The 25576-nt window shown below is 39.6% G+C and overlaps 1 protein-coding gene across 3 annotated transcripts in view; it reads left to right on the top strand.

Moving 5' to 3' along the window:
• The window catches only part of LOC149311272 (failed axon connections homolog), a 61522-nt gene that overhangs the window by 30691 nt on the left and 5255 nt on the right, over window positions 1–25576 (top strand). The window contains exons 6-7 of one of the 3 annotated variants that reach the window (XR_016281616.1): window positions 1252–2140; window positions 2876–3029. Coding sequence is in view for 1 of the 3 variants with exons in the window: in XM_089528528.1 (XP_089384654.1) it covers window positions 1252–1538 (287 nt within the window). In the remaining 2 variants the exon portion in view is untranslated. Of the gene's footprint in view, window positions 1–1251; window positions 2726–2875; window positions 3872–25576 lie in introns of those variants that run through there. The other 2 variants (XR_016281615.1, XM_089528528.1) reach the window with 2 other exon arrangements.

Consider the following 25576-nt stretch of genomic DNA (forward strand, 5'->3'; position numbering starts at 1 on the left):
ATTTTCCAGTTTGGGATTTATTCTGTGCCAAATTCACATGTAGTTGCTTTGCACAGAAAACAGCATTTTCTGTGCAGAAAACTACTTTTTCTGCACAGAAAATAATTTTTCCATGCAGAAACATTACTTTATGTGTAGAAAATGCTGCAGTTGTGGATTTTCCATGAAAAATTTGCACATGGTTGATTTGAACTGAAAACATCATTTTTTATACATGTAGCAACTTTTTCTGTACAGAAAATATTATTTCCCTGCACAAGTTTTGTCCCCCTTCCTTTTATTATTTACTTATTTGTTAGTTTCATTTATATCCTGTCTTTCCTTCAATGAGCTTAAGGCAGTGCACTCAACTCTTCTTCGTTTAAAATTCTCACAAGAAGCCCATGGGATAGATAATGCTGAGAGTAAATTAGTTGCTTAAGGTCACTCAGCAAGTTTCATGACTTTGTGGTGATCTGGATCTTTAAGTTTCCACTCCCAGTATTATAACTGCTACAACACATTATCTTTAAGAAGCCAGGCCCATTTTCTACATTGTCTAATAGGTTATGAATGTGTTACAGAGCAATGTCTTTTGGCTTGATCCCCCAAAACTACTTTATGAGGCAGCAAACACATCAAGAGATGGAAGACTGTTAAGCTGTCAGTCAAGGTGCAAGAGGATCACATTTCTATTCCACTTCCACCAATGACTGAAGGTGTGACAATCAAGCAGGACTTCTATTGCAATTCGTTATTTCAACCTTGCTTGCTATTGGGATGGAGGTGGAAATGTCATCTTGTGCCTTGATCACCAGTTGAACAGATCTCCAACTCTTGGTGCAGATACAGTCTGGTAAAGGAGGTTTGGGAGCACATTTATGATTGCAGCAATAATGCCACCATCATGACTACATAGGGTTCATGAATATGCAGAGGTTACAGTTCTGAAATTTTAGGTTGCAAATCTGTAACTACAGTACAGAATGCCAGCTCTCGTTTTCATGTCATATCAGGCCAGTAGTTCATACATCTGGATATTCTATCTGGATAAGTTATGGCCTGGTGCCTCATGAAGTATTTTATAATAGCCTTATCCAGATAATTGTCTCCAGCATCTGATATCTGGAAATTTCTGGCTATGAAAATTTCACTTTGTTAATGCAGAGAATCTGCTAGTATTCTCCCTTTTAAAGCAGTAAGAGAATTCTCAGTTTTGGTAACCATATTATGCCATTCTCTCCTCCCAAACTTCCTCTTCATCTTTTCCAGGAGAATTGATTAATCTTGCTATGTACTGTGAGAGAATAAGGAGGAAATTTTGGCCAGAGTGGCACCATGATGATGACAACACTTTGTATGAGTCGGAAGAAAGCAGTGAAGCAAGTAAGACACAACCTTTGCAGGACTTCAGCTTTTACTCAAGGACAGAAACATTTGATGATGAAGGAACTGAGAACAGTTTTTCCCGAACCCCTGATACTGATTACACAGGACATTCCCTCTTTGATTCCGATGTGGACATGGATGACTACACAGACCATGAACAATGCAAATAATGTGTCTGAGAGAGATTTCTCCATCTTGTGTCAGAAACACCATTGCCTTTTGGGGATCATGTCAACTGCGTCAGGTTCAAAAGAGGCACGAGATGTGTGGAGAGAGACGCTTGTTCCTGATACTGTTTTCATGTGCTATCTGGACCTTTTCAGTGTTTTTTTGTTTTGTGGAAGCATTCCAATGGATCCTAGATAGACAATTTTTAATTCCACTCAAGAAGCTGGAGAAAAGTTGACAAGGAAGGTAATGGGGGTAGGAGAATGGGGTTTTGCATTAAAAGAAGATTACGATAATGGAGAAGATAGTGAGATGGAGAGGAACGTTATGAAGATGGCTAGTTGAAGAGTGATGTCCTCCATCTTCCCAGAAACAGACTGAAGAAAACTAAAAAAAAGAGTGCAGTCTTTAGGCTCATACAAGACAGAACTGCTCAGATGTGCTCAAAACACCAAGGAATTACAAAATTTTCTTTTCCTCCATGTATTTTCACACTCTGGGTGTGGCAAGTGACTGTTTGCTTTTTGTGTATGGAGAAGGTTTGAGAAACATATAGCCTCCAGTTTCATGGAGAAAGAGCCAACAATGATTAAAAAACACTAGGGTGAGGTTTTTTGGTGTGTGTGTATGTCCGTGTGCCTATTCAGAATTCAGCTATTGCTTGATGTGATCTGATAAATGTATCTAAAAATGTTTAACTTATTTTGGAAACATTTTTTAAAAGTGACAGTGCACCAAATTTGATATTTAGCCTGTTTATAAAGTCTGCTGACACATAATGGGGTGACCAAGAAACTGAATCTAGGATCCAGTTGTGCAATTGAAATAATGAATTGAAAAGGAGATGTGATTTTCAATGTTTAGATTGATTGGAGCCATCAGGAGATAAGAAATGTTTTAGCTTCCACCCCAATAGTTAAATCTGTTACATATAAAGTTTGCTTCCTATTACACCACTGAAATGGGGTGGCTTCTTTCACACTTCCTGCAGTGACCTGTGTCTTCTCACTTTTGTCCTTCCAATATATAGGTTTTCTTGCACATGTGTGTGCACTTGCACATGTGCACACACATACTCACACTTATCCCAAGCTATAATAATGTCAGGCTTTCTGCTAGTGTCTAGTAAGCTGCACAAGAGAGTTTGTCCACTGATTAAATGAAGCATAGAACATAAACCTTTGTAAAATACAATTGCATCAAAGCTTGATAAAGTTACTTTTTAATAACAGCACTTGGAATCCTACTGGGGATGCAGAAAGTTGTTGTAAGAAAAGTAGTTTTTCCAATCCAAAACATATTTTAAATAAGTTTTTACTTTTTTCTTCCATAACTGCAGAATGCTACAAAGGTTGGATTGAAAAGCTCACTGATTTTGTTACACAACAGTGCAAGCAGTGCTGAATTTATATTTTGAAAAGGAAAGGTGCTTCTAGGACTCATATCTACTGGGAGCTGATCTCTTTCTTTGCTTAAGGATCTTATCTGAAATGGTATGTTGAGGTTAGTTATGATTAATCAAGGGGAAGCACATGACACATGTTGAAAGGGATGCTCATCTTCAACAAATCCAGAGCTTTGAAATATTGGTTTTGGCGGGTCTTGCTCATGGAATTTTGGACTGCAACATTTCCAAGTTGTGATCATGTAACTTGTTGTAGAATAACATTTAATTAATGTTACTGACGTTATTTATCTTATACCCCCCTCCTCTATGCTAAAAGGCACCAGTTAAATTCTGCGGCAGGATAGTTTTGACTGCTAGCAGCTTGAAAATGTGTTTAACCAAAGTTTGCTATTGTAACCTTCTTCTTTTTTTCTGTATAATGAATCTGGTTTATAATCTCATCTTATCTGCACAGCTGTTGCATGCCGTGCTGAGAACAGTACTACTAAACTGATAAGGGCCTTTCAGCAATTTTATCATGTTGTTGAGGGAATATTTGGTTTCTGGGGTTTTCTTAATCATTCTATTACCCGTGTCCTCTTTTGAAGAATAGTGTGTGAACTGTAACTGATTTCAGAACCATAGAAATCTAATCACAGGGTATGTTTATTAGTGTCCCAGTGCTCAGATGATATCTCTTATGAGCAAAAAATCAAAGCATACTGTAAATTTGAGGTTAACAAGACCTCTGTTTTGCTTGTACAAGTACAAAATCTGCCCAAAAAGATAGAGAGGTTGGTAGAAACAGTAGGGATCTCTTGTGCCTTGCCTGTGACATTCTGACTTGGTGATAGAGCCCACCTGAGGCCTTAAGTCAAGTGAGCTGAAGGAATATGATTGTCCTTTTTTTTTGCTCCAAATTATTGCAACTTTCCAAACTGGAAACAAGACTGAATGTATCTTATCTATCATCTATCTATCTATTGGAATGATTGAGTCAGTGAGCGTTCTTCTTGTCAATAAACTTAAATATTACTAGAATGGCTTAGATATCCATATGAACTCTTTTTGACCTATATTAGGATAGACAAACAGACATGATATCAGTTTAACCAGAAGAAAAAAATCTGGTTTACTGAGTGAAATCTAAAAGGCCTGGGAAATAAAAAAGCCTCTGATATCTTGCTGAAAAAGCTTGAGTGTTTTTCTGGGGAAGAAGATTGCAGGGGCAGGGTATCAGTATAACAAAAACAAAACCCCAAATCCCTCTCTTTCTGATGACAGTTGGACCAGGGGTCTTTAACATGACACAGGTAAAGTGCTACGATTCCACTTTAACTGCCATTGCCAAATGATACGAATTTCAGGAACTGGCAGTCTTGGGAGGGATAATTAGAGTCCTCAGTCAGAATGCTCCTTTAGTGCCTCATCAAAATATGAATGCTGGGATTACATATGATGCAGCCATGTCAGTTAAATTGGAATCATAATATTCTAATTCTGTAATACATGGGCAAGTACAAGTTAGATAAAATAGACTTTGAACCATGGACCCCAGAACAGGGGCGAGGGTAGGGAAGTCACTCAAGCTCTCTTTGACCTTGGCTGGCGGGGCTGAGCCTCCTCAAAACTATCAGTCAAAATTGATCACCAAGATTCCTTTGTAGTTGAGCCCCTTCAGTAATTATCAAATGGAAGTGTACTAAATGATCATTATTTTGCTATAGCTTTCATAGTACTCAGATTGTTACCACCTTCTGTTGGATAAGGAGGATAATGATTGTAATTGTTTTAATGGAATGTACTGTGTTTTCATCGTTTTGTAAAAACATACTTGTAGATAGTCAAAATTAATAATGAGATGCTTGCTAATGTTGAGCCCTTCCACCTTAAAAACAGTTATAGTGGCTCTGCTCTGGTGGTTGTTGTTAACTGCCTTTGAGTCAACCTTGACTTAGGATGACTCTCTGAATGATACATTTCCAAACCCCCCTGTTCATTACTGTTCTGCGAAGATCCTGCAGCTTCAGGTCCATGACCCCCTGATTGACTCTAGCCATCTGGCATGCAGTCTTCATCTCTTTCTACTGCCTTCTATGTTTCCTAGCATTATTATCTTTTTAAATGAATCATGCTTTCTCAAGATGTGAGCAAAGTACAACAACCTCAGTTTCATCATCTTGGTTTCCAGGGAGAGTTCAGGCTTGATCTATTCTAGAACTCAAATGTTTGTCTTTTTGATTATCTATAGTCTCTTCAGCACTTCTATCCAGCACCACATCTCATATGAGTTGATCTTTTTATTTTCTTCACTGTCTAGCTCTCACTTCCATGCAGGGTGATCGGGAATACCATTGCTTGGATGATTCTGACTTTAGTGTTCAGTTGCGTATCTTTACAATTTAACATCTTGTCTAGTTCTTTCCTAACTGCTGATTTATTGAGTGCAGTCTCCATTCTGATCTCTGTTTGATCCAAGGTATAGGAAATACTTAATTATTTCAATTTCCTTGTTATCTGTGTTGAACTGATGTAAATCCTCTGTGGTCATTATTTTTGTTTCCTTTATGTTCAGCAGCAAGCCTGCCTTTGCACTTTCTTATTTAACTTTCCTTAGTAATTGTTCCAAGTCAATAATGCTCTCCACTAGTAGGATGGTGTTGTCCACATATCTTAGATGGTTGAAGTTCCTTTCTCTTATCTTCACTCCTCCTCCTTCTGAGTCAAAACTAGCTTTTCATATGATATTTTCTGCATAGAAGGTGAACAGATAAGGTGATAGATGGCAGCCTTGTCTGACGCCCTTGCTAATTGGGAACCAGTCTGCTCTGATCTGTTCTATACTATTTAGGGAAGTACATGTCAGTACTAGCACTCTGACTTATACCTGAAAATAGATTAGGGCTAGTATAATTGTTTCAACACTAGCATAAGGCAGCTCCATGGACAACAGTTGAGAAGTTGCATGCATGTTAGGGGGTAGTGGTATCTCCCTTCTCCTAAAGATCCCCTTCCCTGCATTTTGGGTTCATGCCTATTAAAGCAGCAGACTATCAGACCTCCAAAATTATAGCATTCCAGGCATTCCCTTATAAAATAGACTCTGGTATGATTGTCTCCTCCTTTTGTTGTTTAAAATTAATCATTGATAATTGTGTACCATCCAACTGTCCTGATTTGACAGAGATAATAATAATAATAATAATAATAATAATAAATTTTATTTGTATACCGCTTTTCCTTAGATCAAGGAAAATCCCAATTAATCTTCTGTCATCTCACTTTTTCAGATGCTTCCAAAACATCCAAGATGCTGTTTTCTCCATCTACTTTCTCCCTTTATCCCCAACTTACTTAAATTGCAGCAACTTGAGTTCAAAGTGTAAAAGTAGTTTGCACTCAATTAGCTCAGCTAGGTTTTTATGAGTGAGAGGAGAGGGCAAAATCTTGCTCTACCCAGGAGGCTCAGGCAAAAGCAAATTCACCTAGCTTGTATTTTCTTTCACATTGGTAACATTTGCCATCTTGCCCACACTCTGATGTTGCTTGGCCACATGTCTCCCAGTTTTCAGTTGTGAAATGTTGAAAGATATGCAATTATAAATTTCTTCCTGTAGACTGAACAAGAAATTGCTGCACATTTGAAGTATATTGGATGTATGCTAGTGTCGTCTTTTGGATATCTTTTGTTTTTAAATCTTCTAAGCACAGTAGGTGTCTCTCCTCCTGCCCCAGCATTCTGTCAATCTATAGAGTGACACTGAGGAGGCAAAGCTCCAAGAATCTAGAGGAGCTACAAATGCCACCACATTATGTCTGTTGCACACAATATTGTTCCCCCCCCCCCCCGCTGTATTTTTCTCCCTTTGATAAGAAATGCACGAATGTATTTATCACATCACATGCCTTTTATTTCTTAGGAACAAAACTCAGGTTATTTTGGAAGAAGAAGTTAGTAAATTGTTTTCTTTACCCTAGTTAGGCCATTGCAATAGAGTTTTGGAATTAAAAAGTCTGGATGGAGACAGATATGTACATACTTGCATGTCTGTCAGGTATCTAAACCTATTTACTTGTAAGACATAGTTACAGAATTATTATTCACTTGCAGAAATCAATGTTGCATTTTTTAAATTTACCATTATTTATATGCTGCCTTTTCTTCTAAACTGTGACTCAAGGAAGCTTTACAAATTAAAAAGTGTAAAATACAGCTAAAATATACAAAAGATCAACATAAATCTAGAATTACACTTGTTACTTAATACTGTAAATTCTTGAAGTTAAAGACTTAGATCATATTGTACGTATGATGGTTGATTAAAAAAAAAACAAACAAACTATTTCGGGTTATGTTTTTGATCAATGAAACCATAACCTGTCACCAGAACCTTAACAAATGCAAAAGGACCTGTTGTCAAGTATTTGTGTTTTTTAAAAACACAATTTCTTCTACATGTTTTAAACATCCCCCTTCTTCCTCGGGGAAATTTGCTAATCGGTTATTCAATTTTTTATAAGAGTAATTTATTATTTGTGGTCATTATATACTACTTGATATTAAAAAATCTCCAGTAGTGGTGGCAATCTAATAATTTGGTGAGCCAAACCAGTAAAACATGTTCATTTTCCTTTGAAAAGATCATGAGCTTTCCAAGTGTAACAGGGAATGTCACAACTAGTTTACAAATAAGTTGTGTTGCATTTATTGGTCCCCCTTCCCCTTCCTGCTTTTGTTGTTAGCTGACAAAGAATGTTATGTGTCAAATTAACATTGTACTATAGACATTTAGGAAACAGCAGGTGCAGATACAGTCACTTCACCACTGAGGTGCTACTTCTACCCAATACCTAAGTCACCACAAACAGGAAGGGGATAAAAGGAACTCAGAAAGAAATGTTGCCTATTGCCACTTTAATTGCCTTTCAAAGTGAGAGGCTATTGTCATTTTAATCAGAAGAAATGGGGACATGATGGTCTAAAAAATAACAAGTCCAGGCATCAAGGACAATTGAGGTATGCATAAGTAGTTCCTGTGAAGTAGGAAATGGTACCTCACTTCATCCCTAAGTGACAACTATTCCTGTTTGGGTTGTGCTCCATGCAGACCAGGAATAGGGAAGGTTTTGACCTTCCAGATGTTTTGAACTTCAGCTTCCCAAATCCCTCAGCTGTGGTCATGCTGGGTGTAAATCATTCTGGTCAAGGCCCAAAGGATCTGGATGACCAAAGATTACTCAACTCTGAGGCAGTCGCTATTTTTAGGGGGTTCTCATTGAGCTATGTGGGTATTTTCTGCCAGTGAGTGAACCATTAGATCAAGCTGGCTTGTGATACATCAAGCTGGACACAACCCACTAATCATCTATGATTGTGATCAATGCTCCATGTCTTGCAGACCACCTAGGATTACAATAACATGCAGTGGTCTATCACCTGTCAGGGCAGAAAATAGCTGCTGGGCTTCATTTGGTGTAGTGGTTTGTAAGTGTTAGCTTGGAGCTGACTTTTCATTGATCACTCAGGGTGCTGCTTAGTGTAAAAACAAAGTCAAAGTTCTGTGTGTCCCCATCCCCCCCCCCTCATGATAATTAGAACTGGAGAGTCGTTTTGGGGCTACAACTATTAGAATTCCCAGCAATCCATCTGGAATATTGTAATTGGTGTATTCCCCCAAAAGTAGCATTTTCAGGTTGGAATAATAATGAAATATGTAGTAGGCAATGAAAGTTATTCTCCTCTGTTTCATCTCTGTCTGCCCTTCCTTCCTTCCTTCCTTCCTTCCTTCCTTCCTTCCTTCCTTCCTATTTGGTGTGCCACTTTTTCCCACTGTGGACCTCTCCTGGTACTAGAAATCTGTCAGCTTTTCCTCCTTAATCATAAGTGCTAAAAACTGTTAGAAAACTGAAGAAAACCAAATGTTGTAGAAACAAAGAGCTCTGAAAAATGAGGATAGGAAAGGATAAGGATTTTAAAGTGGTTAAAACTTGACTTCTTTGTGTGTGTGGGTCAGTGTATGCACTCCTTAATGGGGAATATGTGCAGTGCTCTGGCTTGACAGGTCTGAAGGTTATGCCTGAGGGTTTGCCTTTGTTCTTTTGTTGCTGCTGTTATTGTCGAGTGATTATGCATCTTTTGCTACCCTTTGGTATGACATCTTGAAGATTAGTGGAGTCCTTGTCCTGAACAGGGGCTGTGATAAACAAACCATTTTGTATGCTACCTTGACTACTCAACCTAATATGGTGCTAGCCATGTTTGCCCTGTTCTTCAAGGTGGAAAGGATCACAATGTGGTGGTATGTATCTTGTTTCTGTTGCCATTGATGATTACCTAAATTCCAACAAAAGAAAGAATTTATTGTATAGAATCATTTTGAGTGGAAAAACATGGCCATAAGGTGACATTTTCTTTTTATTGTCTGAGTTAGAAAAAATTCCTTGAGACTTTTCCCCATATGCTTAGAGATGGAGACATATTTAAGTATATGTAAAAAGAGGGTGTTTGCAATGTCCATCAGGAGATCGTTAAATATAACATTGAGCAACTGTAGGCGCATACAAAAGCTTTGTTAAAACTGAATGGTTCAGAAATGTCACCATGTGGTGCCTTTCTTTGTTTATAAATGATCACATCAGTTCTCTTTGGAGCTGGTGTCACCATTTGTGCTGCATAATATATGTGGTTGAATTAAAGTTCACTGCAGAAAACACAATGGAATCATATAAACAGCATGAGTTGAACATGGTGGTAAATAATCATAAGAGATTAGCATAGAATTGCATATGTACATTCAGTTTCAAATTAGTGTATCTCAATGCTTTGAATGCTGTTACAAAAATATATCCTGTTCAGCATAATGCTATGAGTGAATCTAAGATGGAATATATACCATATCCTTTATTCCAAAGGTCCATCACACTCACTCATAAAATTAGTCTTTGTGGTACCAATATAATGTGGTAACCAGGATTTGGCTGTTGCTGCTGTTCAACTCCTGTTGCTTAAGCTCACCCAAAGAAAAGGAAGATTTGTTGGCTTGCCTTATTTTCACAGATCTGTGTGCTTCTTTGTATATTTCTTTCACCAGTCTTCTAAATTTTTTATGCTCCCACTATCTTGTTTACAATTATACGATCCTTTTAATTTTAGGAAAAGTGAGAATTGTAGTGTCTTTATGCTCTGCTGGTCCAACTCAAGACCACTGGGGAATAAGTGAAACATGTATAGTTGGTATGGATGCTTGGAGAGCAAACATCAAACTATTCCATGTAAAATGTTTTGCTGAAATGATGATGCAACACATTGCTAAATGACAAAACCAATGCTATTGTTTATTTTTTCTAAAAAAATTATGTGATCCTACATAAATCATCCATTATTTTAGAACTATTATTACTACTGGTTTTAAAAGCCATATTTAAACTTGTACACTTGAGTGTAATATACATTTAAGTTGTGCACTTTGTTGATCAATGTGTGTGTGTATATATATATATATATCTAAGTGTGTGTGGAAATCTGTATATGATCTCAATGCTGCACACAGCTGATGTGTAAATGATAATGAACAGGTATCAAATATATCATGTGTCATTCTTTCTTGCTCTTGCTCGGTATGCTGAAATGCAGTAACATTTCATAGCAATCAACACTGGAACAGTTTAGACAAAAGGAAGGTTGTTGGGGTTTTGGGGGGGAGGGGTGATATTCTGGGCCCAGTTTCTGCCGATGCTGGATGTGAAAACAGCTAACATTATAACAGAAAACAGTATGTGGGTTTATAGGTTGACAAGGTTCATAATATTCCATACTCAGGGTTCCAGTATATTTTATATTACTGAAATTGGATAGCTCTCTAGGGCCTGTTACAGACAGCCAAAATAAAGCTGCTTCGAGTCACAGTGGAGGTATGGTGTTTCAATGATGCATGCGTCCTAGGAGTCCAGAAGTCGCACCAAAGCCATGCTCCAGACTGGAGCGTGGCTTTGGTGTGGCTTCTGGACTCTTAGGACGCATGCATCATTGAAACACCATACCTCCACTGTGACTCAAAGCAGCTTTATTTTGGCTGTCTGTAACAGGCCTAGGTGACCCATTTTGTTTTATGGTTACTATCTTGTAGCTGCTTTGGGCCATTAGTGGAGACTGAATACCTGGCTGGGTGTATTATTGACTGGTCTAAGGAAAGCTTTCTCACATATTCATTCACACTCTACAGTTGTTATGTCTTGCAACCAAAAGTGAGGTATATAGATTTTAGTAATCAAACTGATGTACAAAACTGTGTAGAAAAACAACTTGATAATAACATCTGACTCACATTTCAGTTGCACTTCGTTCATAGATTATCCCCACTTTGTATCCAGCATGCAGGCATGCATTTCTTTCTTTTTTTAGTACAGGCAGCTGAATTTTAAAACCCTGTAATATCTCCCTGCTACTCTCCCCAATAGATCTGCTTTTAGATCAAGAGTGAGGAACCTGGTGTACTTCAGATGTTTGAGAGTGCATCACAGAATGGTTAGGAATTAAAGGAGCTGTTGGTGAAAACATCTTGAGGATACCAGGTTGCTACCCTAGTTCTAGATGCTTTATTTGAACTCCCATCAGTTTCAACCATCATGGCCAGTGATCGTGGTGATAGGAGATGCAGTCCAATAGTATCTGGAGGACTAGAGTACTGTTATTTATTCTTGTACCAAATGAGTTAGATTAAAAAATCATCTGTAACCATTGGAAACAAAAGTGTGAAAAAGGCTGAAAAGAATTCAAGATCTTTAACTCTACTGAATACCATGTCAAAGGCACTGGGCACTTGTAGTAAATATTAAAAGCAGAGAAGACAGGAAACAGAGTCTCATGCAAGGGTACTCTACACTAGATTTGCCAAGTGTAAATCAAACTCATACTTGGTTTGTAAGGCAAAGCAAAAGAAGTGCAGATAAAATATTTTCAAAGCCTTAAATCCAATTGTTAGTCCCAACATAAATCCAGTTGTTAGTTCCAACCAGAACTGATTGATTAAATGGAACTTAAATCAGTATTGATTTAGGAGCTTATCAGATAGATTTTAAAACCATCTCAAGCCTCCCGGGCTGTAGCCGGGATGCGGGATTATCGCATGCTAAATCGCTGCCTAAACTCCACCCACCATAAGCCCAGGTCCCAGCTGCGCTCCACCAGCACTTTTTAAAAGCTGAAAAGCTTCCAACTTCAAAAAAGTGCTGGCAGAGTGTGATTGGGGAGTTTATCAGACAAGGGAAATTGGCAATCCAATGGCAACCCGAATGCAATCATGGGGTTTAATGTTATTGCATGATAGACTATCACACGCAATTTTGGGCAATGGGAAGTCAGTCCGAACGCAATCATGGGGTTTCATGCTATTGCGTGATAGACTACCACACGCAACAGCAAAAGTCTGAGAAAGAGTGAATTAGTAAGGACTTTGTTTATTCAGTAACTCCAACATCCTTTCTTGTTAAAGCATATAAGCCAACAAATGAAGAGACATAGTTAATGCAGGAGAACCATAAAACCTTTAAGTAAATTAGAGAAAATGAGGAGCCTAAATTGAATTTACATTTCAAATCTAAACACTATTGTTGTTGTGTGCATTCAAATGGTTTCTGAACTTACCATAGGGGTTTCTTGTCAAGATTTGTTCAAAGGGACTTTGCCTTTGCCTTCTTCTGAGGCTGAGAGAGTATGACTTGTCCAAGGTTACCCAGTTGGTTTCAATGGCTGAGCAAAGATTTGAACCATGGTTTCCAGAGTTCTAGTCCAATGCTCAGACCACTACACCATGCTGGCTTAAATCTAAACATATAAGAACATAAATAAAATCATACTGGATCAGGCCAGTGTCTTATCTAGTCAAGGACTCTGGCCAAGCGGTTGCTTTTGGGAATCCCACAAACTGGACATGACTGCAACAGCTCCTTTCCACTTATCTTTGCCATCAACTAGGTATTACTAGCAGAGATACTAAAGGTACTGCATAGTCATCATTACTAGAAGCCATTGATAACCTTATACTTTAGGGATTTGTCTAATTCTGTTTCTAAAGCTGTCCAAGATTATGGCCATTACTATACATTTTGTGAACAAAATTCACAATTTAATTCTGTGCTATGTAAAGAACCTCTTCTTGTCTATCAGGAATCTCCCATTGTTCAACCTCCTTCAATGATCCTGGTTTCTAGAGCAATAAGAGAGGGGGGGAAATCCCCATCCCTTATCTCCCTGCCATGTAATTTTATATGCTTTTATTTACAGCTTGGGAATTTTTAAAAAAACACACACAAACAATTAATTACTTGTTAATTTTCCCCCTTTTGTGTTTTAAAAAAACTTGTTAGCATTTATTTTTATTAATTAGTATGTAGAGAGGTCTTGTAGCACCTTTGAGCCTAACTGAAATAAAGAGGTTGGCAGCATGAGTTTCAGTCTAGTTCCTCAGATGCATATAATTAAAACTCATGCTGCCAACTTCTTTATTTCATTTAGTCTCAAAGGTGCTACAAGATCTCTCTACATATTGATTCTACAGATGAACATGGCTGTATCTTTTATTAACTAGAAATTATTGTGTTAGCAGCATATTGCCAACATGCCACTATTAGTTAGTTTTTAATGTTTAAAAACACAAAAGTAGGCAAAACCCCCTCCATATGATCCCACACTTCCAAAGCCATATTTTAGAAGTAACAAGTGGTAAAAAGGTAAAGGTAAAGATTTCCCCTTAACATGAATATCTAGTAACTGACTGTAGGGGGATGGTGCACATCTCTGCTACTAAGCCAAAGTGCCAGCGTTGTCCAAAGACAACTCCGGTGGTCATGCGACCAACATGACTGCATGGAATGCTGTTACCTTCCCACCAAAGTAGTACTTATTTATCTACTTGCATTTGCATGATTTTGAACTGCTAGGTTGGCAGAAGCTGGGACTAGTAGCAGGAGTTCACTCTATCACACAGCACTTGGGCCTCAAACTGCCGACCTTCTGACCTTACGGTAATCAGAATTGGCATCTTAACCACTAAGCCACCATGTCCCATGTAACAAGTGGTAGGTAAACATTTCCTATTTGTCTAGTGGTGTCCGAATGTCCAAACACTCCTTACCCAGAAAAGTTTGTTGTTACTAGTGATAGCATCTTCAAAATCTTTATTTGAATCACTTATTACTGTTACCTATATGCCTTTTGTTTTTGTAGCTTTACTATTCCTTCTCATTTTCCATGTTTGGTCAAGACTTCTTGAATTGTTACCTCAACAGCACTCTTGTACCATGGTAGTGAGCTCTTGAAATCTGTGGTTCCTTTCCTGAGCTGTGGTGGTCATTCTCACCATGTTTCTACAGTGACCCTCATACATCTGGAAAGATTTGGCCTTTTTGCTTTTCCCATTCAGCTTCCCCTAAATTACTTTTCTCATTTTAGATAAGCTTTCTCTTTTGAAATCCAATAAGACTATATTGAATTTCCTTAGCAATCACACATTCAAATATAGAATTCAAAGACACAGCCATGTTAGTCTGGAAAATCAGTATGCAAAGGGATCTTGCAACACCTTTGAGACGAACTGAAATACAGAAACTGGAACATAAAAATATAGTTAGACCAAACAAATATAATTTCATACCACAGTGATCTCATTCAGTTCACTGTTTGCTTCCAGTAAATTCACCTCACATAGAGTTAAGTGTAGGATTCATGCACATGTTGTTAAACTGCATATCCCATCATTCCTCACTGTTGATTATGCAATCTCAGTCTGCAGGGCATAACCCAATGACATCTGGAGGACCACATATTTCCCACTTCTATGTAAGTCCTTGGCATTCTTAAGAATTAAGAATTTCCTTCTCCTTCTGATTCATTCCATAACCAGTGGGTCTAGACCAAGATTTATTTATTTATTTTAGTGGGATATCTGACACATTTTTCAGACCTCACAAGAGGAAGGATATAGATAAGTTGGAGCAGGTTCACAGAAGGGCCGCAACAATGGTAAGAGGTATGGAGAACAAAACATATGAGGGAAGGCTGAAGGAGATAGGAATATTCAGACTAGATAAGACTGAGGGGTGACATCAAGGTCTGTTGCAATGAGGAGAGTGCAGCCTTGTTCTGTACTGCCTCAGAGGGTAGAAATCAGTCTAATGGTTTTAAGTTATAGGAGGGTAGATTTTGATTGAACATTAGAAGGAACATTTTGACAATAAGAGTGGTTTGCTAATGGAACCAATTGGCTAGAGGGGTCTACTTATCTGTTTATTGGACTATCCTTTTATATTTTTATTAAAGAAACCCCCACATAGAGGAGATTTTAAAAACAAGTGAACAGACTTCTGGCCAGTTTTTCTGGATCACAAAAGGATGCAATTAATAATTTAAAACATATAATTAGATAAATAAATAGATAAAGAATCTCAGTGTATCTGCATCAAATAATTGTAATATATAGCATAGTAGGAACTATGGGGTCATCGAGGTCTCTTAAATTCCACCTTATTGTTTATATTCATATTGATCCTGAATCTTTAATGAGGCTATTTAATTTCATTCAGATTAGGCAGCAGGGAGTACTTGTAATTTCACTAATTTCTGCCTTGCAATTTCACAATTAATAATTTCACAATTAATAATCACATCCACATGAGTCAGCAGTGTGATGCAGCAGAAAAGAAAGCAAATGCTATCTTAACCTGAATTAATTGTTTCCAAGTTGAGGGAAGTAATAGTCCCACTATATTCTGCACTGGTCAGGCTGCATCTGGAGTACTGCGTTCAGTTCTGGATGCCACATGTTAAAAAGATATAGATAAGGTGATCAGGTTAAGAGAAGGGCAACAAGGATTATAAGAGATATAGGCCCAGTACACACCGCCAGTTTGCGGTGGCCTGGAGCTGTACTAGGGTTGCACAATGGCAGAGCAGCCGCATGCCACGCAACCCTAGTTTGTGGCAGCAGCGGCATGGACGCGCAGCCCCATCTACATGGGGTACGTGTCCATGACATCACTTCTGTGCCCCAACCAAATGCCAGGGCACAGAAAAGACGTCACTGTGCTGCTGGAGGCGCCTATGGTACCCTATCAGTGGTGCAAAAAGGAGCTCTGAAACGAAGCTCCTTTTCACCGCCTGCATCATTCCTGCGGCAACCAAATGGCCGCAGGAACAATGCCAAGGAGAAAGAGGCCGGGTTCTCCCATGCCTCTGGTTGTCCGGGTGTCCGGGGGCATGAAGCCCCAAGCACACCCCTTTTCCGCGCCATGGGGAAGCAGCATTTTGCCGCTTCTCCGTGGCCCGGAAAAACTCTGGATTGGGGCTGCAGGGCTGCCAGTGAGGCTGCCCTGGGCCCAATCCGGAGCAAAAAGGGGCAGTCTGTACCGTGCCATAGAAAACAAAACAGATGAGGAGAGGATGAAGGAACTCAGCATGTTCAACTTTGTTAAGAGAAGACTGAGGTGTGATATAGTCACCCTCTTTAAATACCTCAAAGGCCCCCACAAAGAGGAGGGTACAGACTTGTCTGCTGTCTTGGAGAGCAGAACTAGGTGTAATGCTTTGAAGTTACAGGAGGGTATGTTTTGACTGAACATTAGGAAGAGCTTGTTGACATTCAGCAGTAGAACCAATTGCCTAGAGAAGTGGTGGGGTCTCCTTCTCTGGATGTCTTCAGAAAAAAGTTAGACAGTTATTTGCTGGGGATTCTGCAGCTGGAGATCCTGTATTAAGCAGGGTCTTGGACTCGATGGCCCATGGGGCCCTCCCAACTCTTAATTCCGTGAAATTGGAGACCTTGGTTATCCTAGGCTAAGGATTGCTTTTACATTTTTAAACCTATGATGTTCCTTTTTAAGCATATTAGATACCTTTATATAAAAACAAACAATGCTGAAAGCATCTTACAACTGAAATACACTAAAGCAAGCTCTCTCTCTTTCCACTCCCTTGGTACCTATCTATTTACATTCATATACAGTCACCAGAAAGTAGCCCGCCACATAGTAAATTGACCACAGCAATGAGTAACAAAACAATGGTGTGAAATAACTGATTTGCATTGATGCAGAGACTATCCACATTAAAGAAACCACGAATCTTCAAGGATGTGTGGTTGGATGGACTGATAGATGGATAAATTGAAACATAGACATTCAGACAGACAGACAGAGTGACAGACAGACTTCACTCACTCCTAAGAACATGCCCAGAAAAATAGACTTATTCCACTGCAGATTCTAGAAATGTGAAAAAGAGTGGTGTATCATGATTATTAAAGAACTAGTTCTTATTAAAGGAACTAGGTAGTCTTTTGGGGGTGGGTATTGACACTTTCCCATGTGCTATTCGGCACTGGATTCTGAATTCTAGGTATTGGGTAATTTGAATGAATAAATCAAACTTCAGCTTGCATACATAGTCCCTTAGTTGCAAACTGCATAAAGACTGATCTCTATTGTGTTGAGTACAGCAGTGGCCTCAGGCAGCTCAAAAGCTTTACAATAGCCCTGGACTCTCTGTTCCTCTAAGCTTTAAATTGCATGATAACATGCAGAGTTTAGAAAATCCATAACTATAATAGAACCACCTAGTTATAGGCATAGCAGAGCTTAAAAGTGGATAATGATGAAGGCAGCTGCACTGGGGTGATAAACTGTCAAGCAGGCAGTCCTTACGCTGAAGTAGTTTATGCTGTTTCTGTGTTCTTCATGGTAAGTTTGATCTAAAATATGTGGGAAAGGCTTCCAGAATACAGTATGTGGTATTCCACTCCACCAGGCTATAGCAACTTCAGTTTATTCCAAAGAAACTACTTATAACCCTTGGATTTATGTGGCTCAGTTACACTGAACTAAACTGTTGAATGATCTGTTTTAGTGCTGTCTCCCTCCTTCAGTAAGTTGATCTTCAGGGCTTGGATAGCCATACCTTAGGACAGAAGAAAGAGAAAGAAGGAACAGAATGAGGCAATCTAAAGCTTTCAGGTATCTGTTTGCAAGTGTGGGAGAGATTCTCTGTGCACAGACAAAGCAAACCATGCTGATCTGGAAAATACTCTTCTATTTTGAAATCACAAGAATGGAAGCTAATCAGGAACTTGATGGGATTCTTTAAAACTCTGTCTTTATTTACTGAGGCCACATTTTAGATCTAAAACAAAGTATCAAAAACCTATTAAAGGGCATAGGACAAAAGAAAAGAAAAATAAATATATTTCAGGTTAACTGAGACTGATGCATTTCAGCCTTTGTTCATTTCCATGATGTACTTTTGCATTATTTTGTTTAAAAAAAACTATTTTTTAAAAATGGTTGTTTAGAAAGAAGAAAAAGAAAAGAAAAGATTGCAACATATATGCAATGCCATGTGAATAGTACACACAATTCCCCATAGTGTCAAGGGGCAGTTTGCAAACATCTGGATTCCAGCCCCTAGTGCCTTGGACAGTCTATTCCACATTGAAGCTGGCAGCAGGTCAGTAGGGCTGGAGGTTGATCCCAAAAGGCTGGGGAGACAGAAGACAGCAAGACCAGCCACTAGTGCCTGGAAGAAACATCTGGAAGGCTGGGAGAGAAAAGGAGGGGAAGCAAATGTTTAATCACTATCTCTCAAATGTGTAATCACATTTTTTCTTTGCTGTTGTTAATCTCTGGAAGGAGAGAGAAGGGAGCAAGGTGGGAAGACTACCTACTCAAGGGGACTGGGCCTTGCTGAATTGTGCTGTACTGTCTATCTGTGTTTTGCTGTTTATTTGTTGTTTTTAATAGCTATATTTGAAATCATAGGGAACATACATATCAGGATCCCATCTAAGACATAGAATTGGTGATCCATTCCTGCAACTCCATGGCGCACCCTCTAGAATGAGAATGAGAACTCTCTCAACATGTTCTGTGGCTCAACATGTTCTGTAGTGATGATGGGGGAGATGCAGGAGGGAGGAAGGGGTTCACCAATTTTCTTGGAAGCAATGGAATGTACCCTAAGTACCCCAATTTGAACCTGGTCAATAGATTTTATTTTATTCGAGTTTTATTACATTCTTGTAAAATGTATCTTCCTCTCCTTTTCAAATATAATGTTTTTAACAAGTTGGTGTTTGGGCACAATCCAATGGACTTAAGGTCTCATTCCAATTTCCCTGTTTGAACACATTTTCTACATTCACCACTTCAGTCTATATAACAATATCTGGAGATCACATACAGACCTGTACATACAATATGTATGTATATTGGATGTAGGACATTTCAGTGGATGCACCAATCTCTTTGCCTTGTGCAGTGTTCTCAATGCTGAATTACAGGATTTGATTCTTATTCTTCTCTCCTCTCTAGGTCACTCTTTTTCTCCCTCCCTTCTCTTCTAGCCCTTTGGATTCCTCTTCCCTGTTGAATTTGGTCTCAATAGGAACTGAAATAAAATCACAACAACAACATTTTGCTAATTATTTTCCTTGTTTACTACAGTGACAGACATCTCATAAACCTGATAGTAATATTCAAAGACATAGCCATGTTAATCTGTAACAGCATGCAAAATTTGCTACCTGTTGTGAAAAGTGGGTTTGAGATGGCAGGGTATGTAATGCAAAGTGATCTTGTACCACCTTTGAGAGTAACTGAGAGAAAAAAAATTGTAGCATAAGCTTTTGTAGACTAAGGGGCTGTGCCAGACCTCTCTGCAGCCACCTTCATGTTTGCCAGATCAGGGCTGCAGCAACTGCATGCTGTGGCTCTGATCTGGCCTTTCCATGGCACAAAAAGGAGCCACAAAAATGGCTCCTTTTTGCACCTTGGAAAGGGCATAATAACCACTGGTGCCACAGTTTTTCGGTGCTGCTTTGGTGCTGCATCATCTAAACGAAGTTCCAGAGGAGCACCGTATGCCATGAGCTGTGTGATGTGGTGCACGGTGTCACACAGCCATGGGGGTGGAGTTGGGGCATGCATTATGTGGATGCCACACGTTGTCTCCACCCCCAGGCTGGTCTTAATGGCCAGTCTGCGCAGACTCTAAGGCTACTTCATCAGATGCGTCTACCCAGTCTATGAAAGCTTATGCTCCAAATGTATTTCTCTCAGCTAGTCTCAAAGGTGCTGTAAGATTGCATCCCATATCCTGTCATCTGAAACCTACTTTTCACAACAAGTAGCAATTTTTTAATACTCATGGTGTAGAGGTGGGTTGAGATCTCAAGATTCCTGTGGACCACAAGTTATTTTCCTGACACATCTTTTCTTTTACTGTGTTTCAGCTTGTACCTAAGGGAAAATGATAGCTTGATGGTGGATCACCATATAGGTCTTATTTCCAGGAAGGATAAACTGAGGGGGATTATTTGATGATTTCTGCTCTCTTATTAAACCAGAGATCTGTGGTATAGGACACTGAGTGCCAGACTAGGACTCTGGGAGATCAGGGTTCAAGTTTCCCTCTTGGCCATAGAAACCCACTGGGTAACCTTGGGCAAGTCACACTCTCTCAGCCTAAGAGGAAGGCAATGTTAAACTCTCTCTGAACCAATCTTATTGTGAAAACTCTGTGAGAAGTTCATCTTAGGGTCACCGTAAGTTGGAAATGATTTGGAAGCACACAGCAGCATTTCAAACAGAGGTTACATGGCTACATCTAAGGGTTCTTTTAGTGGTAGATTCCCACTTCCCTATCAAGCTGCTTTTCCATTTATGGACTTTCCAAGACTTTTCCACTCAAGTCTTCACCATCTACATTTGTGGTTTTGTGTTGCTTGTCCCTTGCCTTAGAACAAGCATTGAATTAAAAGAGAGGAACTCTTACATCTTAAATCCACAGTGCTATATAAATAAAGTATAATAATAATTGTCCTAACCCTGGGACATACAGCCTGTACCCACTCTGAATGAGAATACAGCTGGGATAATGTCCTTTCCCCCTTCCCATGGAACTGATCCTCTTTCCCCAATAGGATAGTGTTTGATTACCTCAGACTTGCCCAGTCAGCCCCTTGCATGTGTCTGGGTCATTTCACATGCGCTTCCACTGAGGTCAGAGTGTTAGGCTGGGACATGGGAAAGTAGGTGCTAGTCTCTTTGTGCCCATCACTCTTTCTCACCCTGACCTACCTCACAGGTTTGTGGGAGGACATAATGGGAAAGAGAGATATGTATGCTGACTTAAACTCCTTGGGGAAAAATCAGAATATAAATGTAGCTAATTATTACTAAAGAAAACAAATACTTTTATGCTGTCCAGTCCAGACTGGACAGCATTTCAAGTGTCTTGTAGTTTGTAGTCTTGTAGCCCTAGAGAGTTTGCAGCCCATTTGATTAAAAAAATATAATCCCATACCCACCCATATATACAATCTTTCTGTTCTTTTGTTTGCCAAGAATCCCTTCTGTTTTCAATAAAGGAACAGATTGGTACCAAACCTGTGTGACAAAGTGAATGATCTCCTGGGCCAATCCACTTTAACCCCCTGTCTTGCCCATTCTTTCTGGGGTGGACTGCCCATGATTGGGGAGAAAATTGGGTTCAAATAAATGAAGTAAAACCTATTACAACTGATATTTTCTCACCAAGACAATAAGAGGGATACATGAAAATAATGCCAAGTGTGTTCTTCAGGGATTCTTGCACTGGAATGGACTCCATGGAATGGGATGGATCCTGTTTTAGTCATATCTGGAAATCAGTGGAACATCCTAGCTATGCTTAACTAAATCCCTTTTGATTTTGGTGGATTCATCCTGATGAATGCTTTATTTCCCTTCGTTCTTCCACTCCTTTTCCCTGTGTTTGTATTCTGATTTTGTAAATTGTTATTAATTTAACGTCTTCTTTAAGTTGCTACTGAAAGCAGTGGTCCATGGGCCAGGGCCAGCTCATGGGCTGCTGGTCACTGAAGAATTTTCAAGAAACAAACAATTCTAGCCAGTGGGCATCAAATTTGCTACTAGTTCCTGATGCATTGGGGGGAAAATAACTACGAGTTTCTCACATCAAATAGCTAAAGGAGCCTTGTTCTGCAGTAACTTGCATTCTTTTTCTGGGCTCTCAAGGGCTGTTTTCCATTCCTACTTGGTGGAATGGGGTAGAACTTGTGGCCTTTTGTGTGCAAGGCAGTTGTAGCCAATTCAGCTGTAGCCAAGTTATGCATCATTATTTGTTATCAGTTAAAGAACAATGGCCTCACTTACTTCCACCTGATTTAGTGTGGGGCAAGTTGCTTTAGGCTAAAGAATGTAAACAACCAGTGTGTGTGTGTGTGTGTGTGTGTGTGTATATCACATTGGGTGAGCTCTTGACTCCTAAATCGAAATGCTAGTCCTAGCCAGAGAGGACTCAATGAATCACTTGCTGAATCCCATTGCTTCAATGGGTTGGAATTATCAATTTTATTTGCCCAGGTGTCTCAGTGTCTGGATTTGATATTATTCACCTTTTCTTTCCTTAACACATCCCCCCCCCCCAATTTGCTGCTAATTGTTAAACTGTAATGCCCAGTGCTATTACCATGTGAGTTACCAAGAAAATTATAGTGATGGTGACTATTAGGACATAAAGATTCCATATATTATGGTTGCTGATTAAGAGCACTGACTGCAGACTACATAATAAATACCAGGTGCCTTAAAACAACAAAGAGAAATTGCTCCAATGCTGTTCCAGCAGGTACCACAGGAGGGCAGTAGAAGATTTGGTTTAGGTGATGTAGTTCCAGTTGTCCTATCTGTGTATTCTAATCAGCTGGCATCCTTCCCACTGAACTCCTATCATATCAGGAGCTAGAAATTTGACACTGATGCAGAAAGAGGATTTGATTTTCAGTTCTGTCTGGTGCTTCATACATTTTCTTCATACTTTTTTTGGTTCAGCTAACCACTAGTGCATGGCAAATGAACATTACCAATCCCTTAGTATTACTTACTGGCAAAAGCTGCAGAAGAACAGTTGTTACAAAGTGCTCAAGGTCAGGCTCCTTGAAAGAATACAAACAGTTAGAAGCATCTTAAGCTCTACAGATACTGAATTTTATTTATTTGTTTTTCCCCTTGAAGAATCACCATATCTTAATACTTCTATTTTTATTTAATGCAGCCTCCCTTTAACTAGGCAAATGCTGGATGGCAAGACCTATCATTCTCAGCTTCCATGTTCTCCATAATCTATGGCCAATTGCCATATTGGCTGGGAGTTGTAGTCCAATGTAACTAGAAGATACCTGCTTGAGGAAGGAAATCCTGTTTCTGGGATATGGCACACAAGGCATCAACATGTCTTCTTCTACTTTTGTTCTTGTTGTTGTGCCTTCAGCTTATGGTGACCCTATGACAAGCCTACCATGGGGTTTTCTTTGCAAGTTTCTTCAGGAGAGTTTGCCACTGCCATCCTCAGAGGTTCAGAGCGTGTGACTTGTCCAAGGTCACCCAGTGGGTTTACATGGCTGAGCCAGGATTTGAACCTTGGTCTTCAGATTCATAGTCTTAATGCTCAAACCCCTACACCCCTACAAACCCCTCTCTCATCTTCTTTTACAACCATATAATAATCTTTCATGGTATGTATCTGCCCATATAAAACACCCTCTTGTTACTTTTCTCAGTTGCCCTTTCCCACTATTGCAATATTATATTATCTTGCCTATGTATCTTTTCTGTTTATTAAAGCAAGATCAAGGAAGAGTCTTGTGATGTTCTACATACAGTAAATGACCAAGCCATTCTCCAGCCATGCTATAACACTCTTCTGTAGTCTTCTCTTACCCCTTCCTCCTCCTTTTTGTGGTTGTTCTTATTTCTTAATGCTCCTTTAAAATGTCTACTATCAGTTCCAGTTAGCGCTAATGGAAAAAAGCCAGTCTCTCTCTTTGTTTCAAGGTCAGGAAAAGTATGGTAATTGATGGAGAACTCTAGGGCTGATTCTCCCTTAGTCAGAAACTCATGTCTCTTTCTCTTTGAAGCTCCACAGCTGATTATCTTCATCCACCCATCACAGAAGGTGGTGCAGTGATGGACATAATCCTTTTTCTTGTCCCACTATAATCATTAGCCTGGCAGGTTTTTCATGTTTTGTGGTGCTCTAAGACCCTTCAGAATATGTTCCACCAAAGACAGCAGTGACACAAAAGAAATAAATGGGTGTACTCAAAGACAATGTTGGCATTACCCTGCCTTTTTTTCTCAGTGAAAAAAACAATTGTCTGCCTCTAGACAATCTCGGCCCCATCTCATTGTGTTTTCATTCTTGCCTCATGTTAGCTTTTCTTTCCTCCTTCAAGCGTTTGTGTTGCTGTGAGAATTGCTTTTGCACTGCTTGTGTTTAGCCCAGCTGATCCAGACCATCCTTTGCTCCATCTTCCTGTACAAATCCTCTTTTGCTTCTCCGAGTCTACTGAGAATCACTTTTGTTGTTGTTAACCACCCATAAGCATCAAAGTCAGCCTACTATTAGGAAGAATGAGATGACTTCTTTAGGCATGTGATCAAGGGTGTCAGGAAAAGCAGCAAATCCTTAATTTTTGAGGAATTAGCTCTGTTTTATTTTACTCCTAGGGAGCGAACTTCTCGGATTTTCTGGCCTGAATCCCTTTGGTTAGTCCCAACAAGGAAAAACCCATGGAGACAATTGGATTACTCTATATATTGATTTGAGAGCCAGTGTGGCCTTCTGGTCTGAGCATTGGACTATGACTCTGGAGGTAATGGGTTTGATTCCCCACTCAGCTGTAGGAACCCACTGGGTAACCTTGGGTGAGTCACATACTCTCAGCCTTAGAAAACCTCATGATAAGTTCACTTTCTAGTCACCATAAGTTCAAAATGACTCGAAGGCACACAATTCATACTAATTCAATATTCAGCAATTGTTTCACTGAGTCCACTCTAGTTGGGATTCAGGCTCCTGCCTCAGGTGAACAAATTGAAACATGGCTATTTATAAATGTGATGTTTTTTGTAACGTTCAGCAACTGCTGCTGAAGTCTTCCCCTTCCCAATCAGTCTTTCCTGTCTGTTTTGGTGTCCTGTACTCACATTTTTGGCTTCTGGATATGACACAGATAAATCTTGAACTTTAAGGGACGTGGAGCAGCACCATTCATTTTAATAGTGGGTCCTTGTCCATTCGGTCCTACTTTGGGTTGCACTGCCAGTTACCCAACCTACATACAACATTGTAAAGCTAAATACTACCCTGATCATATAGTGTGGTCTATATGACTGTCTAGACCAGGGGTAGGCAACCTTTTTGAGCCGGGGCCCGGGTTGCTGTTCCTCAGACAACTGGGGGGCCGAACTCAAAATGGTGCCCGGAGCGGTGCGGAAGCTGCGGCGGGGGCGGCAATCGGTGACAGGACCGGGCTGGGGCTGGTCCCAAGGCCTCGCTGGGTCAGATCCGGCCCGCGGGCTGTAGGTTGCCGACCGCTGGTCTAGACTGTCCTGTCATCTCTGAACATTGACTTACCAAATCCTTAGCAGACCACCATAGATGACTGAGCCATATGCGACTTAACAGAACACAAGGTGAAAGGAGACACAGCTCAGTGGTTATGGTTTGTGCTTTGTTCACCCAAGATCCCAAGCTCTGTCTATGCTATCTTCAATTAAAGGTTAGGCAGTGGTGACTGGTGGCTCCCATGGCGGTGAGGAAAT

Source organism: Sceloporus occidentalis, unplaced genomic scaffold (assembly GCF_023333645.1).
Source record: "Sceloporus occidentalis isolate IW3139 unplaced genomic scaffold, rSceOcc1.0.p SCAF_6, whole genome shotgun sequence".
Classification (NCBI taxonomy): Eukaryota; Metazoa; Chordata; class Lepidosauria; order Squamata; family Phrynosomatidae; genus Sceloporus; species Sceloporus occidentalis.